This window comes from Biomphalaria glabrata, chromosome 16 (genome assembly GCF_947242115.1).
Source record: "Biomphalaria glabrata chromosome 16, xgBioGlab47.1, whole genome shotgun sequence".
Taxonomy (NCBI): Eukaryota; Metazoa; Mollusca; class Gastropoda; family Planorbidae; genus Biomphalaria; species Biomphalaria glabrata.
The window spans coordinates 23,079,435-23,105,790 of record NC_074726.1 but is presented as its reverse complement, the minus strand read 5'-3'; the positions used below and the strand labels follow the sequence as shown (position 1 = coordinate 23,105,790).

Sequence of the window (26,356 nt, the reverse complement as noted above, 5' to 3'; positions counted from 1 at the left end):
TTCTAGAAAAGTCCTCGACGAAGATTAGAGAGGTAGATATTTTGATAAATGTAAAAAATGTCTTATATAACTTTATGCTTTAACTTTAGGATTGCTGCATTTCGTGTGTGTTACGCGCTTGAATAATTTTTTAGTCTTTTCTGAGTATATTTCTTTATTTTTAGGAAAATAAACGTTTGCCCCTCAAAATACACCAAAAATAAAACATAGATACAAAAAGAATTTAACAAAAATGCAATATAATCTAATTATTTCAGTATATTATAGGTTTGAATAACATGGTGTTTACTTCAGAAGTCGTAAAATTCTTTTCTTCGGTACGAGAGAAAGAAAAGGACTTTTGAAGAACAATAATATTTCTCTACAAAAGCATAACTTTTTTTTATAAACATAAATATATATGTATTGACTAAAATACAAAAAGCTGGGTGAGTAAATTATTAGGCCTAGGGCCCTTAAAAAATAGCTTTTAAATTTAAGACTTTTAATAGCCTATTTCTTAAGGGGCAACCAATAGGAATTTGTAAATTTGAAATGAAATTATATTTAATGGATTGGATTAAAAAAATGTTTAATTTTTGTTTGTTCATTATTTCCACACATGAATAATTGAGAAAGCCTTTGGTCTACTAACTAAATGTCAATATCATGTACACTCTAATCGTTCATCATTCTCATTGATGCAGTTCAAATTTTATATCCACTGTTTTCATCACCTAGCACATTATACCTGTTATAATCAGCGTGTTTCTTTTAATCTGTACCCAATTTCGTCCACAGAGAGATGACCACAGAAAACATGAGCTGAATCAAAACAACGCGAGGCCTAAAAACTCGTACTGACCCACGTGGCCGACACGCGGGCACGAAGACGTCACCTGACCTACTGGAACCAGCACATCACGTCAAACCGGAAGTGTTCCTGTCTTGGTCACGTGTACTTTGACAGTGTCATTCAAACGAGTGTACATTACTCTCTCGCATTAACAAAGACTTTTACTTGTTTGTTAAAAATCACTTTCCTGTTATATCTAGGTATTAAGCCTACCGAAATTGTAAACTTTATGTATAGACATTATGACCTAGAAAAAAAAAATGACATGATGTATTTAAAATAATATAAAGACCAAGGATAATTTTTGACATACAAACTTACACATATTAGTCTTTAACTAAAGAAACAGATTGTGTGTGTTTTTAAAGCAACATAGGATACTCTTAATTTCCTAAAAATAAAAAGAAATAAAATATTTAAACTTTTGATGACGTCAAAGGTGGACAACATATAAAAATCTCCGCCATGTTTTGTTATGGAATGGAAGGTAAACATCTGGTTGTCTCTATGTAGTGGTGGAACAATATAATTATTTCTAAAATATTTATTTTAGTGGCATTAGTTTTGGATTTTATTGTAAAATAGACCTACATATATATTGCTGTCATTTCGGTTAAATGTCATTCAATCTATTGGTCAATAAGAAGAACAAAATACAACATTAAGTCACTTATCTGTAGAAAGTCTATAAATCATAAGGGTGTCTTAAATATAGTTAAACTTGTTTATAGATCTCTATGAAAATCACTTCATGTTCTCCTAACAGCCCTCCCCCTCTTTTCTTTTTAAAAATAATGGCCAAAATACTTTGTCTTTCTTTCTCAATTTAAATGTGTGTGCAAGGAGCAGGGTACCTTTACATAGTGGGTTTACTGTATAAAGGGAAATAATTCTCTTTTTTTTTTCTATTTTCACGCACAAAGCTAGATATGGCTGAATGATAATGCTCCTTATTCTCTGTTGATATTTAGGATTATCCTGATTATTTTGAAATAAGATAAGGATAATGGCACAATATGCAGGCTGGATTTTTTTTTTCTGGAAAGGTCCCACAGTTTCTCTTATCCTCTCTCTCTGTCGACGTCCAGATATTTGTGTGAATCGCAACGTGCCTTCTCTCCCTTTTCTTTACTATGCATAACTTAAAAACATTCGAACACGATATAGGTTGCAACCTAAATGCCTAAATTTAATGTTTAAAAATATTTTTACTGTCGTGAAGCTTCTACAATGTCAACATTTTAGCTGGTCAACTTTTTAGCTGGTTAACTTTACGCCATGAAAGATTATGTTTTTTTTCTTTAATAAGTGTAGTGTTTACTTTGCAGTGGCGTTGCTAGGAGTCGTGTCAATCCAGACTGAAAACAAGTAAAAAGAGGTTTATACGTCTATGTAACTTTGAACTTTAAAAAAAATATTATGATATTGTGTTTGCTTCATCCTGTTAGACCTGACATTCTTTTACTGACAGTGTCCTCTTTAACAAACCCTGCTTCATCGTTGTCCAAACTATAATCTGTTGATATTTGTGTGTGTGTGCGCAAAATACAACAAATGAATGAAGCCTTTCTACTTAATTTATTTACACCCAGACAGGCTGGTATCTTAAAACCTATGTTGCAGGCCAACTATTCGACAAACTGACTTAATGATTTGTTCCATTTTTATGTTTTTATCTCTACACTCTTGAGATATCAAACTGTTAATGTATGCAAATGTATATTATGAAAAAAAAATATTGTTGATGTATATAGATTTTACAAACAAATCATACATTTCAGATGCAGAATTAGTTATTTATTATACCGTGATTTTTTGTGTGTGTTTATGGAGATACATACGTACCTAATATATAACTAAATATTTTAGATGTTAATCTAAATGTTTAAACTTGTTTAGAATGTACAGCTAGAGATGCATACAGGGGGTTCTTAATCGGAGTGCCTGCACCCCATTTCATAAAGGGTGTAACTAAATCTAATTGATCTTTTTTTTTTTTTTGTATTTGTTTCTAAGTTATTATACATTTGCTCTGAATTAAAATTAAGAAATGTTTAGCACTATTCATTTTAAGATTTCTGGGTTAATTTTCAGTCAAGAAGTCCCCAAAGGTTAAGGGCCCCCTTATAGAAGTTGCATTGTTAGAAAGAGATTGTGAAAAATCGTGCTTTGAATGTTCTTGTGAAATTCATGTTTTGCTAGCCTTAACATTAGGATTATGTTTTTTTTAGATCTTCTCTAAACACGATTTTATGTACATTCTTAAAACCAATGCCTCTAAGCTTTGTACAATTTTCGCCTTGGTTTGTTTGTATTTCTTTGGTAATGTTACAGTTTTATATTTGAAGAACAAAAGCCACATAACTATACAAAATGAATTCATTAATAATGATTAGATGTTTCATTCTTTAGTTTCAAAAATCTTAGAAAACTTGTTTCTGTTTGTGTGATAATGGTTATGTTGGTTCTTGTTTCATTATGTGTTTACAAGGATGTATTGCTATGTCATTAGTCACCAATCCACATTGTTGATGTGTGCTCTTCTAAGTGTACTTCATACTGTCTCATTAGCAGGTCCTACGTGTTAAATCTGTCCGAACACAAGTGTTACATGTCAGCTGGTTATATAGCCAGGCTCTGTCCATTCGGTATACGCCCCAATTTTTTTTTACGAAAAAATTATGTTTCTGTCACACTGAGTTTCACATCCTGTGCTGTCATTAGAAATGTACATTTTATCCTGTTGTCACTGAAACTCACAATTACATTTTTACAATATCACATTGTCACAATGTCACAATACTATACTGTTATTCACAACATCAATGAATCAGTAATGTGTCTTGAATGAAAAACTTATGCTGAGAAGTCTGCAAAGACACTTCACCAATGATACACACAAATTTCCAGATGCTTATAAGCTTATTTAGTTGTGTTTGTTGCAGGGCCGGCCTTAGGTAATTGAAGGCCCTCGGCAAAGTGAATTAAGTGGCCTCAAATTTAAAAAAAAACAAGGGTCTTCTACCATAAGTAGTCTAACAAGTAAATTTAACCATTTGTCAATAAGTAGAGACTTAGAGCTAGACTTAGAGACGTAGAGCCCTAGTGCTCTGCTATATTTAAGATTTGATACAAGATTTTCAATGCTTTTAGTCCTGTATGAGGCCTCCACCCCTAGACAGTCCTGTTGGTGGGATCACTACAAACAACATACACTCATTCTTAACTGTATATTACATATGTAATTACATCTTATGGTTTCTATATTGAAAGCTGCCTGTTTCTACAATCTTAAATGTCACACACACACACACTTTCTAAGTTAATTAGAAGCTACGTTCATTCGCTATTGTCAACTGTTATCAATGTTTCATAGTCTTGATTCACTCGTACATCAATACAGCACACATCAATACTTTTATTACATGCCATGATGTTTTATTTTAATATTCACATATACACTGACACTAAGATTTCTCCTCGTGTTTTTTTTTTATCATCATCTGTTATTTCCTTCAGCATTACATTGATATGAATCATCCATTTCGCCATCTTACACCGTCATGTATGTCACATCCCTTGTCACACTGTCCAATCAGATGTCAACAATGTATAAGCTCACTTCTCGTTTGTAAGACAAAACATTTCCGAGTTATATTTAACCCTTACAATCCTTAGGAAAAAACAAAACAAAACAACATACAAACTTGTTAACCCTAACCTTTTGTTATAACTAATGATTTTAGAATCAATCTGTAAATAAACATTTAGATTAGATTCTTATTAAATATATGCCGATTTCGTCTTAATAATTTGAAAGCAGGAGAAAATACAGTATGTAATTATTACAATTGTTACAGTTGTAGAAATTCTTATTATTTCTCAGGTATTTGTTAACCCTGTTTGATGTTGTGCTTTACACTGTGAGGTGATAGACTTTGACATATTCATATGAGTTCCTTGTGTTTGACCTTTCAGGCTTTGCCTTATGTGATTAGCACTTGCAACTTTGTCATGATTTCCTTCGTACCAATACAAATATTCAACTATGTTCGGCTCTTAATCACTCACCTAGATATATTACATCTACACCAGACATTGATCCAAATTTTTAAAAAAGATTTCATCTTGAAAAGTTGTGGTATTTTTTTTTAATCGGAGATTTTTATCCATGGAGTAAAAGCTATAAATAGCTAGCTTTTTGTGCATCCTGTACAATATAAAGTTTTAATTTTAATAAGTTACCTGACAATAGGTATGCAATTTTAGCATTGCAGTATTGCATTTTTGAAACCTCATTCCTGACTGTTATTTAGTTGGCAATTGATAGGTTCAATTTAGCTTCCTTGACATTGTTTACTTTATGGCAGGGGTTCTCAACCTGTGGGTCGCGACCCCTTTGGGGGTCGATTGACCATTTGCCAGGGGTCGCCTAAGACCATTGAAAATATGGATTGTTATTGTCTACTCTACAATTCTGTATTTGTGTAAGGGGGGGGGGCGTCGCGGCAGAGTGGGGGATTGTAAAAAGGGGTCGCCGAGATTAAAAGGCTGAGAACCTCTACTTTATGGTAAGAAATCTCCAGTAGAGAAAAAGAAAACGGAAGTCTAACTATTTCTGGGATGTAGCTCTTCACCTCTGAGAGATTTAAAGATCACTAGTAATTTCTTTTACGCTTTCATGTTATACCATTGAATTATTTCGAAATAACGCTTTAATTTTAATTGAAATTGTCACCATTCACAGACCTATATATTCATACGTGCCAATCTATTTTTAGACCTTTCGTATCCATCTTGGAGTAAGAACCAGTTTGTACATATTTTTTTTTTTCTAAAACAAAAGATCTTTAAGTCTCTAAGCATTTAGATCTAGATCTGGACCTATATCAACTCATCTCTAACATATATTAACCTTTAAATAGCGTAAAATGCATTGGATAAATAATTTGTTAAAGCCAACATTATCTTTTGCCTTCTTATTGTTACAAGACAATTTTTTTTTATAGTAGGTGATCACATCAAAAGGAATAAAAGAAAATAGATCTTATTTTATAAATATGTACAAGAAAATAAAAGTGGCTTAAAATTCATGAAATCTAGGCTTTTTCTTTTACATGCTGCCATTAGAGCATGAAACGGGTTGCCTGAAACAGGCAGGAAAACTAACGACTTGGTAGAGTCAAGCTACTAATTAACATGCAAGAATAGATTAACACACGGAAACGACTAGGGTGTAATTATTTTATTTTCTGAAGGAATGTCTATAGATTGTGAAATTAAGTAGACAGATAACGACCGTGTATCTTCAATAGTGTTATCTTTTTATGCTAATTATGTTAGGGCTTTTCTATAACTTAAAAACTTATCTATTAAACCCTGTAATAATTTGTGACATGGTTAGACATACGCCGTAAATAGTGTATGGGCACTTTCGAATATTATGTAACGTCTACATGGGGAGGGGTATACAATTTTGTTACAAAAGGAAGGGGGCTATGAAGATGTGTTACTTAACAAAACAAAACACAAATATTTAAACGAAATAAGTACAGTGGTCCCTTGACTTTTGCTGGTCCGACTCTCGAGGGAGGGCTTCACCAAGGGGTTTCAAAGAAAATATTAGTAGAAAAATTACTCTGCGTTTCTCTTTGAACATCACGGGTTTCGGGGTCAGACCGATAGGGATGTACAGTATTGGGGGGGGGGGGACTGAATAGGTCATCAAAACGCTGAAATAGTTAGATACTTTTATCATCATTTCTATCAATATCATGATCAAAGATGTAACATGTAAAAATGCTAATTACTAAATTTAATCTTTTTGTCAAATTCGAATTTTCTAGTTATGTTACTCTAAAGAGGGGTGTGGGTATTGAGTCTTGGTACGACTTGTTACAAATGGGGTAGGGGAGGGGGGGCGAAAAAGGGGGGATTTTTGGGGTTACCTAATATCCGAACTTTCCCTAAGAGAAGATCGTGAGACGTTTATAAAAAAGGCATCTACTTTAATGTAATATGGATCTAGTCCTAACACAATCCTCTTAAAAAGAAGTTTCCCTTATTACATCTTGGTTGTTGGTTCCGTGATTGTAAAAGTCTCTTTTATGTGACAAATAAAAATTAAATGATCTATTTTATTTATTTATGTTGGTACCAGTTACCTTTATGGCTGCCTGGTCGTGCGGTTTGCGCGCTGGACTGTCGTTCGGATTTATCGACGGTCGAGGGTTCAAACCCTGCCCGCTCCCATCCCCCGTCGTCCTGCGGGAGGTTTGGACTAGGAAGTAAACTATCTTCAACTCTGAAGGAACATCCGAAACATGTAAAACATTTTACAAACAAACATGTACTCCTCTTTGCCCAATGTAAGTTTTAATATTTATAGTGACTAGCATCTCGATCTATATATATACACACATGCCTCACCGAAATCTCTTTGATCTTGTGTAATTGTCCAATTTGTCTTATTCAGCGAATCTGGAAAGCTAAAATTCTGTAAATTATACCCCCAAAAAAATCTCAATACTTTTCAACCAAGTAGTCTTAAAAGTCTATCAACATTTGTTGGATGATTGACAATTTTTTTTTAAAATAGATAATGTTGGCAGAGAGACAACAAATTCTTAAATTACGTCTACTAAACGAGACATTCATTAACATAATTCAAGTTTTAATGTTGTTGAATATTCCGTAATTGCAGGTATGTAAACATAAATGAAATAAACTTTTGCTTATTGCAGGCTTGAAAGTCTGTTGAAATCACGATTTATTTTCGTAGACATTTTACTTGAGACAAGAGTTAACGTAATGATAAGTATGATCATATAACTCGACGTTATAACAATTTCTCGACTTCAATCCTTATTAAAAAAAAAATAGACCCTACAAAAGATTACATTAAATACTGTTTCTTGATCTAGAAAATCTTAATCCACCATCGTATGGGCTCCAGTCCATAACAATAATTCCGCTCATTAATGATCTCTATTGCAGTTTACTATTTTGGTATTTATAGATACCCCGCCAACTACAATGGGCGACAGTGCAGATCAACCAATGGTCGTACCTATTAAATTCATTTTTGGTCATAATGTTAAATTGAAACTGTTAGATTTCAAATATTTTTTTTTTCAATTTGACTTGCACAAATACAGAGATCTGTAAAATCTTGTCAGAAATGGTTTCAATATTTTATTATGGGAGGGAATGGAAAGAGAAGGACGAAATTAAATTGCAAGTAAAAGCGACTTGTTTCTCATTTTTGAAGTTTATGGTTGACCAGAGCCGGATTTAAGTAAGTTGGCGCCGTGGGAAACATTGTTGTAGAGGCCTTTACCCACTAAAACAGGCTTAATTAACGCTAGTGCGTTGACACATTAGAGGCCTTTTCAATTTAATCTCATTCGCCTTTTGTTTTCTTCTAATTAGTATTTATACTTGTTTAACTTTATTTTTTCTAAAAGTTTGTGAAGAACCCCTTTTGAGAAAGAGGCCATTAGCGGCCACACTGTTTGTACAGTCATAGATCCGGCCCTGTTTTTAGCTAATTTACATACATGTTGAGGTTGTACAAACTGAACTAGATAAAACCGACAGACATTACTTTGTTATAACGTGTTTTGACTATGAAACAAATGTATTTCATGTCTATATTTCTTACCAATGCTTTCATCCAGTCAGACATTTGTCTGTCTATACAATTTATTATGTCTTAAAACCAATGTCTGTCTCTACATGTATGGAGCAAATATACCGTGGCAAGGGCCCATTTACCTTTTTCCCCCAAACTAAAGTGCTTTGAATAATAATTGTTAAACCAGATGTTTCTCATGCCTACATTGTGTCGGCTTGTTGCTATGTTATTGTTTAGTTCTATTGTTTTTTTTTTTCTTCTTTTTTGATGATGATGTTTTTTCTATGAGATTTCGAAATGTACAGATCTATTTCTATGACTTCACATTTCTTTAACTTCTACAAACAAAGAGTTCCAATGTTCCATGGTCAACTTTTCTATCATGTACTTGAAAATAAAAAAAAAATTTTTAAAAAATATTTTCTTTTTATTATTAAATATCTTTAATTGTGTTATTGTATTAGACAATGGTTTCGGGCTATGAATGTGCTTTAGCATTCACATATGCTATACTAGCCGGATATGACCCGCGGCCTGATAGTCTTAGTTTGGTTATTACCGATCTAGTGGATTAAATTTAAATCTATGTCAAACAATGCGAGTGTTGCCTTCATATTTTTTATATTCGCAAAAATTAAAGTAGAGTGTGAAAAAGGGTTTAGCAATTCAGACGTCAGATTGATATCTAATATATAAAGTAAAAAGTAAGGCGTATGTATGTGTGTATGTATGTCCCGCATAGAAATCAAAAGCGGTTGACCAATCTTGATTAAACTGGCATAAATGTTCCTTAGATTATGACGGAGACTGTAGTGTATGCTTAATGCCCCACCCAAAACCTGAAGGTCCTAAAATAGAAAAAAAAACAAATAACTGAATATATCTCTATTAAAGGAATAAACTTTTTAACAAATGAGGTAAACCCTTTTTCACAGTATTTTAAATTTGATATCAATATTTCGGCTAAACTGGTAAACCCATTTCCATACTCTACTTTCATTATATTAGCAAAATAAAAAAAAAATTAATAAATGAACATTTGTCATGTTTGAAATAGGTCTAAATCCAGTCCACTAGATCAGTAATACCCAAACTAAGGCCCGTATTAAGTGAAAGCGAAGGACAGACATATTTGTAAGAAAAAGTAATTTTAATTATAGTGTTAAGTGTAAACGACGGACAGATAGAGTAATTATAATTAAAGTATTAAGTTGGACTTAGAGGCGCCTCTAATGGTATTAAGTTGGACTTAGAGGCGCCTCTAATGGGTACCTGATATTTGTTGTTATAGTGTAAAGTGTAAGGACAGGCATATTTTTAAGAAAGAGTAATTTTAATTATAGTGTTAAGTGTAAGCGACGGACAGGCATATTTGTAAGATAGAGTAATTTCAATTATACTGTTAAGTGTAAGCGACGGACAGGCATATTTGTAAGATATAGTAATTTCAATTATACTGTTATGTGTAAGCGACGGACAGATATATTTGTAAGATAGAGTAATTTCAATTATACTATTAAGTGTAAACGACGGACATATATATTTGTAAGATAGAGTAATTTCAGTTATACTGTTAAGTGTAAGCGACGGACAGGTATATTGTTGAGAAAACGTTGAAGAGCTCTAGCTTAGACACCAGTACGTCAATAGTTAACTCTTCAGTTTGAAGTTGATCTTATGGATGGTTGACATATTTCCCAGTACATCTGCCTAAAAGAAAGTAAAGCGATGATAGGTATACATGTATTCACAGACAGTGTCACGTATCAGTCTAGCTGAATCTAAATTTAACTCTCCCAAGACACAACCTTAGTATTAAGCCCCGCCTTTCTTCTAGATGTTTCGGGAGACGGAAAAACCCATGACGTCATCTGATCGCACAATGATGGCATGGCTATCACCTGAGAATTACGGTGATTGGTTGGAGCTGGTTATATCGCCAGTTGTGGAGAAGATTTCATAAAGATAGGTTGTGTACTAAAAGTTGTTTAAATGGTAATTCAAAGATGCAAGTCGCATAAATCTCAGTGGTAGAATTAAAATATTTGCTTCAATTTTATTTGGTAACGAGCTCGGAAGAAAATATACATGTGATGCAGTTTTATTTGTACATTTTGTATATATGCAAGTGATTCCCAGTTCTCGAATTCAAGTTTTGTATTTTGAATTGAAGTCTCTTCGTTATTTGAATCTCTAAAGATATATTTAGATCTAGTGATAATATCTACATAAGAATCTCCGGCTTCACCAGAACTTCTAAAGACATTAATAGTTCCTCAAGAGACATCTAAAGATCCTCTGCGTGTGACATATGGCACCTCAAGAAGACCTGCGATAGACAGCCTTCTATCGCAGTCAGACATTCATCAAATTCTTCTTTCATGGCTCTAACAGCAGCATGATGAGCACTATATAGATATTTTAATGATACTCAAGTGACAAGTGTGATGAACTAAAATATCTCATTGAATGGTGAAAGCGGTGAAGAACGAAACCAATTTTTTAGAATACCAAAAATGTTATGCAAGAAACATTTAATGTTTAAGTATTTTGACCATTTAGCTTAAGCTTAAGCTTTTTATATCGCCTGTACTTCTTTATGATTTCTAGACATTGTTTCTTATTGTTTACTGTAAGTATATAAAAAATGACATTAATTATAGATGTAGCCTATATAAGGAACATTGTAGAAATATATTTCAGAATAATTGGGTAAGTTTTAAAACATTTTTATTCTGTATTTTATTTATTTTTATTCTTTTTTTTTTTTTTTTTTTTTTTTAAGGAAACCTCAGAATTTGCGCTATTCAGTTTTAGCTTTATCATCATAGGAATCCTTGGGCTTTATGCCTCTTTTCTTTGCCTCTTTTTTGGGCTTTATATGCCTCTTTTATGGGCCATCTTGCCTCTTTTGTGGGCTTTTTTTTTTTTTTTTTTTTTTTTTTTTTTTTTTAACATGTTTTTATTTGTAAGTTACCATAATTCACAAGTATTAAATCATAAACAATTGAAAAGTGATTAACCTAAAAATATAATAACAGTAATAGAAATATTATTTAATATCAAAGACATACTACCTAACCAATGAACCCCCTAAAGACAGAAAAATGATACAAGTATACTCTACTCCAGAACAATCAACACAATATCAGATATCCCTGACCCCCGACACCCTATTTCTGAAAAACTACATGAGCATTATACAGGTATATGAAAATCAAACTAGATAATTCTCTACCCTAAAGTCCATTATTTTTCTATACGTTAATTCCAAGTGATTAGGATCAAACACCTTATTATTATGTAGACATTTGAGCCAGGTAGCCCAAACAAGATTCCTGTATTCGGAAACAATAATCAAGTTAAAGTTATGTATCATTTTATTTTTTAGTTTTGGCAGCTTGTTTAAAATAATAGACAAGTTAACATTTACATAATTGCCACAGTTTGCTTCCAATAGGTCCATTACAGTACTTCTAACTTGAAGGAATAATGGACATTCCAAATACAGGTGTTTTTCGTTATCAGCATTTTCAAGGTGGCATAATATACATTCACGGTCATTTGCCCGTCTTCTAACCATAGGGGTCATCCCAAAGATAAGTCTATAGCTAATCTCTCTAGCTTTTGGTGGGATATGTTTACTGTGTAGGTTTATGAATGTGTCCTTGAATTCTGTCACCCCAAGAACTCTCCCCCACTTAATCCTATTCACTAGGCTTTCCTGTAACAGCTTTTTAAGTGTTATGTATGATTCTTTGGTTTTGTTGTGTATTAAATGTTCATTACCAGGTAAAACTCTTGAAATAGATCTGTAAAATGGATGAGTGACTGTACCAAAATAGTGAGGAGTATCATTGTGTATTGGAAGAAGACTACTTAATCTTAAACCATAATAGTAAATTGTCAAGGGAAAGTTTGTTGGGTTTCTAACTACTTGACCTACAAATTTTAGCCTTAGTGACTGTATTTTTGTTTTAACATCTTGCAAGTTTATCCCCCCATCCTCTTTGTTTTGAATGAGTGTAGTGTGCTTAATGCTCCTAATAGTGTTTTTAAATATAAAGCTTCTAATTAACTTGTTCAGCTTGTTTATGAATTTAGGAGGTGGCTCTGTAATGTTAGCTAAATAGATAATCTTTGGAATGACCAAACTATTTATCAATACAGCTCTACCAAATATTGTAGAACCTGTGTGCTGATAACGTTTAATTAAGTTTGAGGCTTTGACAAAAATATTATCCCACTGGTCTTTACAATAGAACAAAGGATTACAGGTATAGACAATACCACAAATCTTGATTTTATCAACAATTCTGAAAGCGCAATTCTCTTTGAATTTCCATTTCCCTAGTCCCATTACAGAGGATTTATTTATATTTATTTTTGAACCACTAGCTTCTCCGAAAAGTGTAAACTTCTTTAGTATATTCTCAATATCTTGCTCTGAAGATGGAAAAAAGGTTGTATCATCCGCATAGGCTTTGACTTTGATGGTTGAGAAGGAACGACCCGGTATATTTATCCCAATAATGGATGGGTCAGATCTTACAGATTCCAAGAAGGGTTCCAAGCAAAGGATATACAAGAAGGGGGATAAGGGACAGCCCTGTCTGACAGACCTTTGTATGAGGTTACTCCTACTGAGAGAATGATTAATTATCAATCTACTTGTTGCATTGGTATAGACAAGCTTTATATATCTGATTAACAGGGAACTTATTTTACATTTCTCAAGCACCTTGAACAGGAAGCTATGGCTTACTCGGTCAAAGGCTTTTTCTTGATCTACAGATAAAAGAGACACATTGAGGTTTTTATCCTTACTGTACATGATAAAATCCCGTAAAAAATGCGTCATGCCGTCAATGTTTCTGTCCGGGATACAACAGTACTGGTCATGTCCGATAAGTTGGTTTATGAGTGGTTTCATTCTTAGGAAAATCATTTTTGTGAGAAGTTTATAGTCCGTGTTGAGAAGTGAAATGGGCCTATAGTCGCTAGGTGAAGTGTTATTTTCAGATTTCTTAGGTAAAAGTGTGATGTATGCTTCGTTAAAATTTGGAGGAAAATGTCCCAGTTTAATGGCGTCGCTATATAGTCGCAGTAAGAGAGGACCAAGCAGGGGGAAGAAGGTTTTATAGAGTTCAAATGTTAAGCCATCTGGACCGGGTGATTTATTGTTCTTAGTCGAGTCCAGGGCAGTCCTGAGTTCGTCTAGCGTAAATGCACTCCCTAAAAGATCTTCATCTGTCTTGTCCAGCTGGTTGCAAAATTTTAGAAAATTATCTTGAGCATCAGTATATACTGGCTCTTCACTGTATATAGTAGTGAAGTGTTTTGTAAAAATATTCTTAATATCTTCATAATCATCTACTTTATTCCCCTCACTATCTATGATGTTGCTTATTATTTTACTTGATTGTACATTCTGTTCAAACGATAGGAATAGTTTACTAGGACCTTCATTACTTAAGTAATTTTTACACCTAATCTCAGCACCCCTATAAGTATACTTGTTTAATTCCTCTAGTTTTAAAAGAGTTTCTGTTTTAACGATTTCATCATCCGTGTGTAATAATGTGTATTTGAGTTGTTCATATTCTTGCCTCCTACGTCCCTGAGCTAATGTAGATATTAACTGGCTTTGCTGCTTGATAGAACTTTTTAGGAGAGGCCATGTCTGTGTTAAATCGAAATGTGGATCTTGTATATCTTGTAAGTAAGAATTTAGATTAGTAGAAACTAACTCCACGAAAAGGGGAATTTCCAACAGAGAATTGTTAAATTTCCAGTGGGATGACTTTCTTTTAATTTCTTTGTTTTTTATGTCCAAAGTAACTAACACCGCTTTGTGGTCTGTGTATTCTAGTGTTTCTTCCAGATGTGACACCCGACTTATATAGAAGTGATTAGGAGCATACACTCTATCTAAGCGCGTCGAGACGGGGTATGACCTATGCACCATGGTGGTGTCACGACCCATAGGTTCTAGTCTCCTGTAAGCATCAACTAAATTAAAATTCCTCTCTATCTCCTCTAAGAAATTAAGATTCGGAAAGGTTTTACGAGAGGGAGGACCCACTGCCAAAGTAGTCTGTTTATCTAATGCAGAAGTTGTGTAATTGAAATCCCCCCCTATGATAAGCGTATCCTCTCTATAATTATTGTTTAGTATATCGATTAAATTTTCATAAAAATCCTGTTTTTCCGCGCTCTTTGCTGGTGCGTAGATGTTTGCAAGTGTAAATGTTTGATTTCCTGATTCTACTCTAATGATTACTATTCTTCCCCTGGTGTCATTAAATGCATGCACTACTTTAAACCTATCTGAGACTAGAAAAATAGCTACCCCTCTACACTCGTTACCTAGACTAAACCAGCCCTCTTTCAGCCCTATGTCGGATGTGTATTTGCGTGATTTATAATGTGTGTCTATATTTGTTTCTTGAATGAAAATGAAGTCTGGCCTGTATTTTCTGGATAGGTGTACAATGTATTTTTGCTTGTTTCTAAGACTACGTATATTTAATGATAAGATTGTAATGTCTGTCATGACTGGGTGTAAAAGTAAATTTAACCAGTTCTAGTGGTTAATTATGGGTGTTCCCCCCTCATCTATAACCAATGTGGGTGGAGTCTCAGGAATGTCCAATGCACTAACATCAAGACTCGTGTTAGGAGGGCTTACAACTTCTCTTATAATACGCGGGCTCGCGAAAAGATCCTCACACGAGGAGACAGATAAGCATCTCTTCCTTTTCAATTTTGTCGGAGACCCAGGAGCGGACCTAACATGCTCTTTAGAGCGGAACCGCTTTTTTAGTTTGAAGTCTTCGACACTCTGGGGGGTTTCAACCTCCGCATCAACAGCTATCTCTGGTGTACTGGCAACAACCGATGAAGTAGCTGCATCCGCCATCATAGATGAAGCCGCGACATCCGACACTTTAGATATCTTCTTTGGCGACACTTTGAAGACTCCTTTTTTTCCCTTCTCTACTATCGTGAAGCCATCCTTCTGCAACCATTTTTCGATTTCCTTCTCCTTGGGATTACCTTCTTTGACCGCCTGTGCATAGCTCAGAGGGCCTGGTTTCTCCTTGGGAGGCACAGTTCGAGCCGGGCCGGCCTTTCGGGTGGGGCACTGATTTGACCAATGCTGGTCCAGTCCACAATGTAAGCATTGTTGCCTACGACCTGGTATGGTGACTAGAACTTTATAAATTTTTGGGTCCCCTTCATACCGTAGCTGGATGTAGTGTGGGATGGGTGCATCTTTTTTTGCTTTGATGAAGGAAACCCACTTGTCCGAAGCACCTATTTTCGTCACCTCCACCTTGGATCCTTGCTCTGCAAATGTTTCCATGATTTCAACGATCTTGGTTTTCGCAATTGAAGGCGATACCCAATGGAGGGTAATTTTCAGCCTTTCTTCCTCTATTGGGAAGATCTCAACCTTGAAGGAAGTCTCACTACCGAAAGACTTACCAACAAGTCTGTCTCTTACTTTCGCAGTTGTTGGTACCAAAAACCATGTATAAGGGTTTTCGAACCTATATAATGCTGTTACTTCAGCAGCTGACAACTTGAGAGCCTCTAAAAGGCTCCCAATAGAAGATTTCATGGCGTTATTGCCAGATAGTTTCAACAGGAGAGTACCCTTCGGGTGGACAAGACCACCCTCTAAGTCCTTTTTTTCAATCAAAAACGTCGGATAAGACATTCTTTGAATGAATGCACAACAATAACAAAAGGAACAGGAAATAAACAATAAAGGAAGTATGACGCGATTGGAACGCGACCGACTCGAAGAAAATAACAAATATGAAGGAGAACGCAAAATTAACACTGCAATTAGAAAATTCAACTATATCGATATACTCCCCTGACAAATAAACACAGGAGCAATCAAAACTCCTAAGCCAGAAGCAAAGAGCGTCCAAAATCCTGCAAACAATGCATTCGAATTCACTAGATCTAGAATACCGATAAAGTATTTTGACCATTTAGCTTAAGCTTAAGCTTTTTATATCGCCTGTACTTCTTTATGATTTCTAGACATTGTTTCTTATTGTTTACTGTAAGTATATAAAAAATGACATTAATTATAGATGTAGCCTATATAAGGAACATTGTAGAAATATATTTCAGAATAATTGGGTAAGTTTTAAAACATTTTTATTCTGTATTTTATTTATTTTTATTCAGTAGTGAAGAGATTACATTGCCAACAACACATAAGACACTAACGTACATGTTTTTCAAACGAGATCTTTTTAATTCACAGAAAAAAAGTTCAATAATTTAAAAACAAATCTAAACGAAAATGCTTGAAAAAATAGGTGAACACTTTCTTAAATAATAAACAAGACAACTAGTTTAAGAAATGCTATTATGTTTTTCTCCCTTCTCTAAATGTCCATATTAAGAGAAAACATGAGAATAAGACAAAAGTTACTCTATTCTTTTGGTGGGATCTTAAAGCAGCCGAGATTCACTTTCGCCACAACAACTTTGATCCACTTGACTTCAAGTTCAGCACATCCGGTAAAATGTTTGTTGCTGAAGTCTAGGTTGGAAAAACGCAGACACAGTCCGGCCAGTTTGTGAAGAAAAGGGATCCCTTCACAAATAGGTGGCGGGTTTCTCGCTGCAATGCAAATTCAATGAATTAGACTGAGGTTAATGTAAAGTCCCCCTTTCAGACCTTGCGATCTATAGGGCAGATGATGTAAAGGTCATCTGTTTCTGTGGCCCACGGTTAACGAGGTTAATGTGATTATGATAATATTTCTTAAGCAGACATACACTAAAATAAGGTGTTAAATCGTGATTCGCTCACAGAACAAATAACGGTTATAGTTTTACGCTATAGACAACCAAAAGGACACCAGATGCGTTTAATCAGCAATGTTGAGATAAAAACTATTCAGAAACAGTGGAAACACTGGTTTATAGTAGTCTACGCAACATATTTCGAATGTAATATAAGTCTATACACAAAAAAGGGCTGCCATACCTGAAACTTTTTTGTTGACAACTATTTTTCCATTTATCGTCAATGTGACTTGAGCGCCGAGCTCGTTTGGGAGATAGGCAATTGTGAGGCACGCTGTAGAAAAGAGCCATATTCAAGATTAGAATGAAATAATTTCATGCATCAGATATATTTTCAATACAGAGGGGACACTTAGATTTGGACATATTCGTGATTCATTGGGGGAAAAAAGGCTTATAAATATATTTTCAGGGCCGGATGTACAGTACAGGACCCATAAGGGGACTCGAAAAAAAAAATACAATTAAAAAAAAATAGTTATGCATACTAATTATATACCCATTCATATCTCTTTATATTTATTTAAGACTAGTCAATAGGTCCTTCTTTGCGGGTGTTAATATAACATTCCAGCTTTGTCGATATTAAAGAAAAGGAGAGAGAGAGCGTGTGATGGATGGATAGATTGATATAAAGACATAGACAGATAAAGATAGATAGATAGATAAATAGGTAGTTCAATTTTATCGTAAAAACAAGCAAAGCTTATCTAAGAGAAAGAAGAGGAAAAAAAATTCTGGCATATATCTCAATACCGCATGATTAAGCTTCCCTTTTTAATATAAAACAAAATTAATTTATTGCCACAAATTGATGAACTATTTGTTATTATTATTATTATTATTGATTGATGCGTTATTATCGTTTATGAATAATTATGCAAAGTTTCAACTTGATCCGACAATGGGAAGTTGGAGAGAAAGCGTGTACAAAATGAAATAAGGGGAATAAATCCACATACACATATCTCAATAAGTAGCGTTTATTTCCCTTGCTCTATACCAAACAGAATTAACTAATTGGTTAATTCTTTGATTGATTTATGTCTTGCTTGGTACAACAAATATTTGTGTAAAGTTTTATTTTGATCGGAGAATAGGTGTGGGGCAAATAACGAGTAAAAGACATTAGACCAGACAGAGTTGATCTAAGCTTTGTCATTCCAATCATTCTTTTTGTCTCCCCTTCAGTCAGTAGTGAAAGGTCATTTCTATTGAAAGTTAAGAGGTGTACAAATATAGAGGTCCTAATACACACTATTTCAGTTAAGGAAGAGTGGAAGACTTTGTGTTCAATGACTCTATTTGTATCTTACCTGTAGCCTTGAGATGGATTTTCTTTAAGTTCACCTGGTAACAACAGCCACAAGTGAAATCCCTACACCAACAATTGTTTTGAGTGAAGGTTAAATCTGATAATACAAAATATAGATCTAGATCTAGTTCCTTTGTAATTTAAAGATGGGAAACTATTATTTAATACTAATTTTAATCAATAAGAAACATAAAAAAAAATAATGACCCAAAATCTAATACAATCCTAATTATATTTTGAAGGGATTGATTTTCAAACCTTTCAATTACTTTGTCTACAGTCTCATCTTCACATACTTGAAAAGTATTGTAGATGTCTCGAGCGGGTTCACCGATCAGGTGTAACAATAAAGCTTTCTTCACTGGCTCGGGCTTCGTATTCTTTTCAGTGGCGACCATAAACAGTTCAAAACTTTGTCTCCATTTTTTCCATCTCTCAGAGATTACCGTCTAGTGACAACGGTTAGGGGGAATGAATAATTCCATTATTCTTATAGATTCTAGATTCTATGTTTAGATCTAGATCTAAAACAAAATGAATTAATAACACTTGATACAAATAAAATGTACTTTTAGCTACCAACGCCTCAAACCAATCTGACACCAAATCTGACACCTAATCTGACACCAGATCTGACACCTAATCTGACACTAGATCTGACGCCACATCTGACACCATGTTCTGTTGTCACAGATAAATAAATAATAAAACACTGTAGACATTAATGAATAATAATAATAACAACAGAGACTTTGTATTTATACATAAGTAGACATTGAAGACTATCATTATTATTTCTTATTACGTCACATCCTACTTTCTCACGAAACAATCACAATAAACAATGACGCAATATAAACATATTAGCACAAACTGTCTTTATAGTTTTGTTATTTTTGTTTTATTTATACACACTCTTTGCTGGCACATTTTGTTTAACATAGCGAAGGTATCAATCAACATCAAATCACTTTTTATAGTTAACAAGTAAAAGAAAACAAATCAAACAATCAAAAAATGATACAAATTACCTTTCAGGTTGTAATTAGTAGCAACTAAAGCCTCGGTCATCAATTCTTGGATCATGTCCGGAAAAATATAGTTTGATTGGTCAACCTGGTCGTTCAAGTTAGAACTATCTCCATCGTCCTCACTGAATACTGTTCCGTTGACTTCAGGAACGTTTTCTCTCAGAATTTGGAGGACCTGTTGACTATGTAGAGACGAAGGGTAGCAGTGAATACATAGATATACACGAAATATAAGTCAATGATAACTAGCTTACGGAGACAGTTTGTGTGCAAACACAAACTCAAAATCGACCATCGATGTGGTCCGCTCAGGCAGGTTTCTATATTAAAAAAAAAACCAACAACACAGAAACTATGAACTACAAACTATCAACAACCACAACGCCATCTCCGTCGATACAAAAAGAAGAGACGTGCTCGTGACGAAAGTGTTAATATCAACATTCGTACAAATTAAGATTAATAACCAGAAAAAACATTCTATAGACCCGTTTACAAAACAATACCTCCTTTATACAAGTTATAAAGCGAGAGTGAATGTTAGATTTAAAAAACAACAACAATGGAACCTTTGTTTTACCCCGCACTCATTTCCGTCCCCTCTTCCCCCGTCTGTATCATATAAGATAAGAAGAAGATAAGATAAGAAAGAATTCTGGTTTAGAGAATGTATAGATCTAATATAGACTTTATAGTATGTCAATGATATTTCAATAATAAGCCTTTACATCTAGATTTAGAAGATGATGTGTAGAATTTTTCTGAACATTATAATTAAAACCTGAAATGAATGTGGAAATATCCGATGACGTCTAGCCATTTCAATTTAAATATTTTCTAGTTCCTTTACCTAATTTAAATTTCTTTAAAAAAAAAAACATAATGGTCAAACAAAAGTTTTCCTAATGTGGACAAAAAGCTAGTAATTCTTATCCAAACGATATACAGCAACTGTCTAGTTTCTTTTTAACCTTCGGATATGTACTTTGAACTTTAATTTACCGTCCTAGGCATTGTATTAGATATTGTTAAAACCTCCAATAAGATCTTTTACAAGAGAAGATTCAACAAGAAATAGGCAATTACCCTCATGTTTATGAAATCTGTGGCATTGTACGTCTCTAGAGATGATTTATTTGATACTTTAAACTCAAGTAAACTCTAAAAAGATTAGAATATTAAGATTTCAGGTTGGGGCATACACTCGAAATGAGACTTCTAACATTTCCTAGAAACTTCTCGAATGTGAAGGGTACAAACGTTCACAGAGTGTATAACATTAATGGTTGTAAACTGTGTGAGAGGTCAACAATGGCAATGCAGAATGGCAGAAGATGGCAGCGGTTAGGGTTTTGAATCCCGGACTATTGCGACCACAGCAACAAAAGTCCTCGTCCTGGGTGCTAGGACAAACGACCTTAACCTTCACATACCCCTAAGTTTGTTGAACAGTTGGGGCACCACACAAGATCTATTGACTGTATTCCTCCATTCCTGTCTTTATCCCTTGGATATAATCGCTCTCGATGTCAGGTCCGTCCAATCTTTTATGTTGTCTCCCGTCGCTTTGTCTGCCTCTTCTTCTTTTTAATGGTACTGTTCCTTGATGGAAGATCTTTGCGAGCCATGAGGACCATGTGATATGGCCATAGAGTTTTTGTTTGAGTTATTGACAGTACTTAGCGGGTACTCGTGGGGTCCGATCTACGTATTAATCTTGTTTCTAATCTCTTCGTTTGTGGTGCGGTCTTTGTGTGAGATACAAACTCGCTCAATGTTTTGAAATGTATTGCTACTAAAATATGTCAGTGCAGTTATTACGTTATTTTTAAACGAAAGATGTTTTTAATGGTCTGACAGTGTCAAGGTTTCTAGCAATTCACTTAACCTTAATCACGTGACTAGTCACACAATAACTTGTTTATGATGAAGTTATCAACACAAAAGTAGGTCTCGTTAACTCAATTACACATATTTTGTTAATATTTTAAGTAAAAAGTTAGTTCCTTTTCAGACCATACGGTCTATAGGGCAAAAAGATGATGTTAAGGTCATCTGTTTCTTTGACCAACGGTTAACGAGCACAAGCTGCACAACGACCAACCGCCCTTACTTTTCCCAACTAAAGTCAGGTACCAATGGACCTCATTCACCAATCGTAAACAAACAACATTTAGCCACGTGATAATATTGATAAAACAATGAAAATTACGTATCACGTGACAGCCTTTATGGATTGCGTAATTTGTATAGAAGATATAGAGAACCACGTGACAAAATGTTGTTTGTTTACGATAGGTGAATGAGGTCCATTAGAGTTGGGTGGAAGCAGAGGTGTATTGAAAGGTGGCTTCAAGAGAGACCAATCGTCATAGAAGGCCTGAATATTGACCTGCAACGTCACAACCTGTGGGTAATGAACACTAACAAAACATGTCTCTTTCGAAGGTTTAAGCACACAACAATGACAAAACAGTTCAAAACAACACAATGCACACACAAGCTCATGAAGCTGACCTAGACATTTGGCACACCAGTACAGCTAAAGCAGTTCACAACACACAACAAGAAACATAAGTACACACAGAGACCAATAGCTCGTTTTCCAGGACACAGGTCTGTACGAAGTGGTTACAAGCTATTAGTCTGCCCATAGGTTGTGACGTCCTCAAATAAGTGTTGAGGCCTATTATAACGATTGGTCTTGGCTGGACTCACTAGTTTCAAGAATTTTGAATACATTTTTTAAAAATGAATCAAACGTTTAAAAAGGTCGTTTGTTGTAAAATGTTTTATATGTTTCGGATGTTCCTTCAGAGTTGAAGATAATTTACTTCCTAGTCCAAACCTCCCGCAGGACGACGGGGGATGGGAGTGGGCAGGGCTTGAACCCGGGACCATGGATGAATCTGAGCGACAGTCCAGCGTGCAAGGTCATGTTATGCTGCATAGAAGAAAGATGTGGGTTTCTAAACAACTGTAAAAGGCTTGCGCATTAAAGTAAAACAAACAAACACTAACAAACACAAACATGTACACAACATAACAAACCTTAGAGGAGAATTCGACTTCCCGAAGGAACTGCCTAGACTAAGTCCATACAAAATTGTCACCACCAAAATATTCATCTTAAAAATGTGAAAGCTTTAAAGACTTTAGACTAAGAGAAAACATACGCAAGGCTGTCGCTAAACGATTGTAAAACCAGGGCACGCGCTTATATATGGACTTCTTTTAAAACAACAAATGCATTAGAAGTTCGTCTTTGATAAATATCCTGTCCGTCAAGAGACAGGAAAAGCCCAATGACATTTCATATTCAATGTAAGTGCGCTGTAAACGTTTTAAATAAAGCATTTGTCATAAAGCATAAGATTTTCAAAAAAATTAGCTCACAGCACTGGCGGATCCAGGGGGGGGGGGCGGTAGGGGCGATCGCCCCCCCCCCCCCACTCGGCCGGACCCCCCCCCCCGAAGGGGGGCGGACTAATTTTAGATTAGAATTCACGCAATTTGTATACGTATGTATTACTTATGTTGATAATATATACTAATTAATTATATTTTTAACATATTTTTAGATTATTTCGCCCCCCCCTCTAGTATGTTGGCCGATTTGGTGGGGTCGGGAGGGGTCGATGGCATCAATCCGCCCCCCCCCCCCACAATAAACTTTTGAGTGGGGGGGGGGGGCGGTCCAATTAATTTGCAGAAATCACAGCTTGCTAACAGAAACAATTAAATATCTTTATGATTAAAACTTGTTATTGATATTTTAACCGATCTTTATATTATGTCGTTCCCCTATTGACCGATGGGGGGGGGGGGGGGCGAATCCCTCTACTGCCCTTCCCAACTAAACCCTTTGAGTTGGGGGGGGGGCGGTCCTACTTTTATGGACAAATAATAGTTTGTGAACCAAATTAGTTGAATTAATATATAAAATTTATATTATGTCGCTCCCCTTCTGGTATTCCGGCCGATTCGGTGGGGTAGGGGGGTATGCGATTGCCTGTACTGCCCTCCCCACTCTAGCCCTCTTAGTGGGGGGGGGCGGTCCTATTTTTATGGAGAAATCATAGTTTGTGAACACAATTAGTTGAATATCTATATAATATAAACTACGTATTGATATGTGAATCCATTGTATATTATGTCGCACCACACTCTAATCTCAAATTTTATAATTATTAAATAAAAAATGAAAAAGGGTTGTACCAGGTGGGAGGGGCGATACATGCAATCGCATTTCCCCCATCGGACAAACAAATACTTTTTCTTTTTGTATTATAGTTAAGAAATTACAAAATAAAAAAAAATATGTCACTGATATAATTTATATATACTATAAATTACATTCTATATCGAGTCGCCCCACCCCTATTCTTTAATGCCAAATGCAATCATTAGCAGAAATTATAAAAAGGAGCGAGGATTAATCGTTTTCACTCTAATGCCCTTCCCCTTTCCAGACAGAGCTTAAGTAATTTCACATGAATTTATCATAATTATTTTAAGAAAGACTTTGCTTTAGAAAAGTTAGAATTCAAACGAATGAATTTTTTCAGTACAAGAGTCACGATTGAGATGAGTTCTAAACCAAAATAATTGTTTCCTAGTCGCCTTTCCAACCTTTACTCAATCTGATATCTTCTAGTTACATAAATTTGGGACTATAACTCACAATTTACGCTTGAATTTTATTCAATATTATTTATCGAATAATTTTTTCTTCGGCGGCGATCCTCAAAGCTTTAATCTAAATATGTGGGGTATCTTATCTTTTCAAGGAACAAATCGGTTTTATTTGCAATGCATTAAGGGAAAATAAATTCATATTAGAATAGTTTACAACATTATTCAAAAGGTCCTTTTTTAATAGGGAGCTTTAGGTCAGGAGAATGCGTTTCTGCAGTGAAGAATGCAAGAAAACGCTTTTGGCATCGGGGCTTCGCCCCGAACTCCATTGATTAATAATGAGCTGTAGATGTCAGAAGAATACTTTTCTTCAGTGAATAATGCAAGAAAACACTTTTGGCGTCGGGGCTTCGCCCCGAACTCCACTGATGAATAATGAGCTGTAGATGTCAGGAGAATACTTTTCTTCAGTGAATAATGCATATATATATATATATATATATATATATATATATATGCTGTTCGCACGTTAATGCATAAGGTTAGGGTTTACTGGGCGCTAGGGTTAGGGTTTGGGAAAAAATCGCCACCCCCCCACTCCAAAGTTCTGGATCCGCTAGTGGCTCACAGGGTAAACAAACAGCCAATACCTAAATATGTTTTTAAGTACATTTCGGTACTTTAGTGTGAGTCTTGATACAATGTAGCTATTCAAGGAACTGAGATAAAAGCTAGATAGTGACACACAAAAAAACCCAACTTAACCTTTAATATGCTTAAGGGAATATACATTTATCCGAGGAAGTACTATGTGAATGACTAGGTATTTCCGTTAACTTACCTTCTTGAATGTACACGTCACCAGTATGTTGTTTTTTTTTTCTGTATAACATATATGCAGGGGCGGACTGGGTGTCAAAATCTGTCTAGGCCAGTGGTTCCCAAACTTTTTTGGCTCGTAGACCCCTTGTCATATTTTCCAGGATTCGGTAGACCCCCTAGTTAGCTAATATTGCTGAATTAATTTTTTTCTGATTTATGAACTTCCAATGTGTTGTTTTTTTTAACGATGTCTAATGGACATTAGGAATAATAATAATAATAATAATAATTTTATTTATAAAGCGCTGTTAACAAACAAAATGTAGGCTCAAGGCGCTGTAACAACATTACAAACATAAACACAACTGCTAGAATAACAGGTGGCCACATGCATGGGCGTAGCTGGAGGTGAGGTTGGGTTGCAAAAATCCCCCACCGAAAAAAATCCTGGCTACGCCTATGACCACATGTAAGTTAACCTAATAGAATTTATAAAACAAGTCTGTTAAAAAAAGCAATGTACAACCTTCAACGAATTAAATTTCGTTTTAAAATAAGATCTTTGACATCCAAGAACTTTGATACAGTGTCAAAAAGAAAAAATAAAATAAAGCTTTTCGACAACCATCCCACTTCAGTGTGAAGGACAAACTGATGAAAGTTTCTGGTCATTTTCTCAACACATTTGAGCAAGTTATTTGATGTGTTGCTTGGGTTAACTGCGTTAATAACAAATTGAAGATATTCAAGCATCTACCATTTTTTCACTATCTACAATAGGACCCAACCATGAAAGGTGCTCCATTCGTTGCTACTGGCATTATAGTTAAAGGGAGTGCTTTTTCTTTATAGTAGTCTTTCAAAAACATTCAATATTGATTATCAGTTTTTGCAAAAAGAAGCTTTTCGTGGATTTCTTTATCTATAATAAAACAAACATTCGCCAATAAAATTATTTTATTACCAGGCAATATTGTCTCGTTTCACTTGTATTAGGAACTCATTTCACCAATAGGCCTTTGCATTGTTTTGTTGCTTAAAGGAATTCTGTAATACTATCAGATGTAGGTTTGTGGACATAATAGTTTTTAAAACTTCTTCAATGCATGCCAAAATCATTTTTTCGCCTATTGTGTGATTTTTTCCAAATTTCGCAATAAGTAAAAGATATTTTAAGACACTTGCAGACCATCATCTTCTCTTTTTGACGCAAAAGCAAAGATTTTGTCCACTATAGA

The 26,356-nt window shown here is 34.8% G+C and overlaps 2 protein-coding genes across 7 annotated transcripts in view; one reads left to right on the top strand and one right to left on the bottom strand.

The window, feature by feature from the left end:
* The window catches only part of LOC106069993 (cys-loop ligand-gated ion channel-like), a 138,000-nt gene extending 129,140 nt beyond the window's left edge, over positions 1-8,860 (top strand). For all 6 annotated transcript variants that reach the window (XM_056013726.1, XM_056013727.1, XM_013229789.2 and 3 more), the window contains one exon: positions 781-8,860. Coding sequence is in view for 1 of the 6 variants with exons in the window: in XM_056013727.1 (XP_055869702.1) it covers positions 781-843 (63 nt within the window). In the remaining 5 variants the exon portion in view is untranslated. The remainder of the gene's footprint in view (positions 1-780) is intronic.
* Positions 8,861-16,635: 7,775 nt separating this feature from the next.
* LOC129923447 (uncharacterized) lies at positions 16,636-22,927 on the bottom strand. The gene is made up of 5 exons (XM_056014356.1): positions 22,710-22,927; positions 19,659-19,840; positions 18,629-18,724; positions 17,494-17,586; positions 16,636-17,124 (listed from the first exon to the last, which is right to left on the bottom strand). Exons 1-5 carry the CDS (start codon positions 22,784-22,786, stop codon positions 16,934-16,936), a joined length of 639 nt encoding a protein of 212 aa, XP_055870331.1. The 5' UTR covers positions 22,787-22,927; the 3' UTR covers positions 16,636-16,933.
* Between the last annotated feature and the right edge of the window lie 3,429 nt (positions 22,928-26,356).

Excerpts from the sequence above, each read along its gene's own strand:
- LOC129923447 (XM_056014356.1), bottom strand. The coding sequence starts at position 22,786 with ATGAATATTTTGGTGGTGACAATTTTGTATGGACTTAGTCTAGGCAGT. Across the intron at positions 17,587-18,628 it reads AATCCATCTCAAGGCTACAG|CGTGCCTCACAATTGCCTAT; the intron begins GTAAGATACAAA and ends TCTTTTCTACAG. Across the intron at positions 17,125-17,493 it reads TGTCAACAAAAAAGTTTCAG|CGAGAAACCCGCCACCTATT; the intron begins GTATGGCAGCCC and ends TTTGCATTGCAG.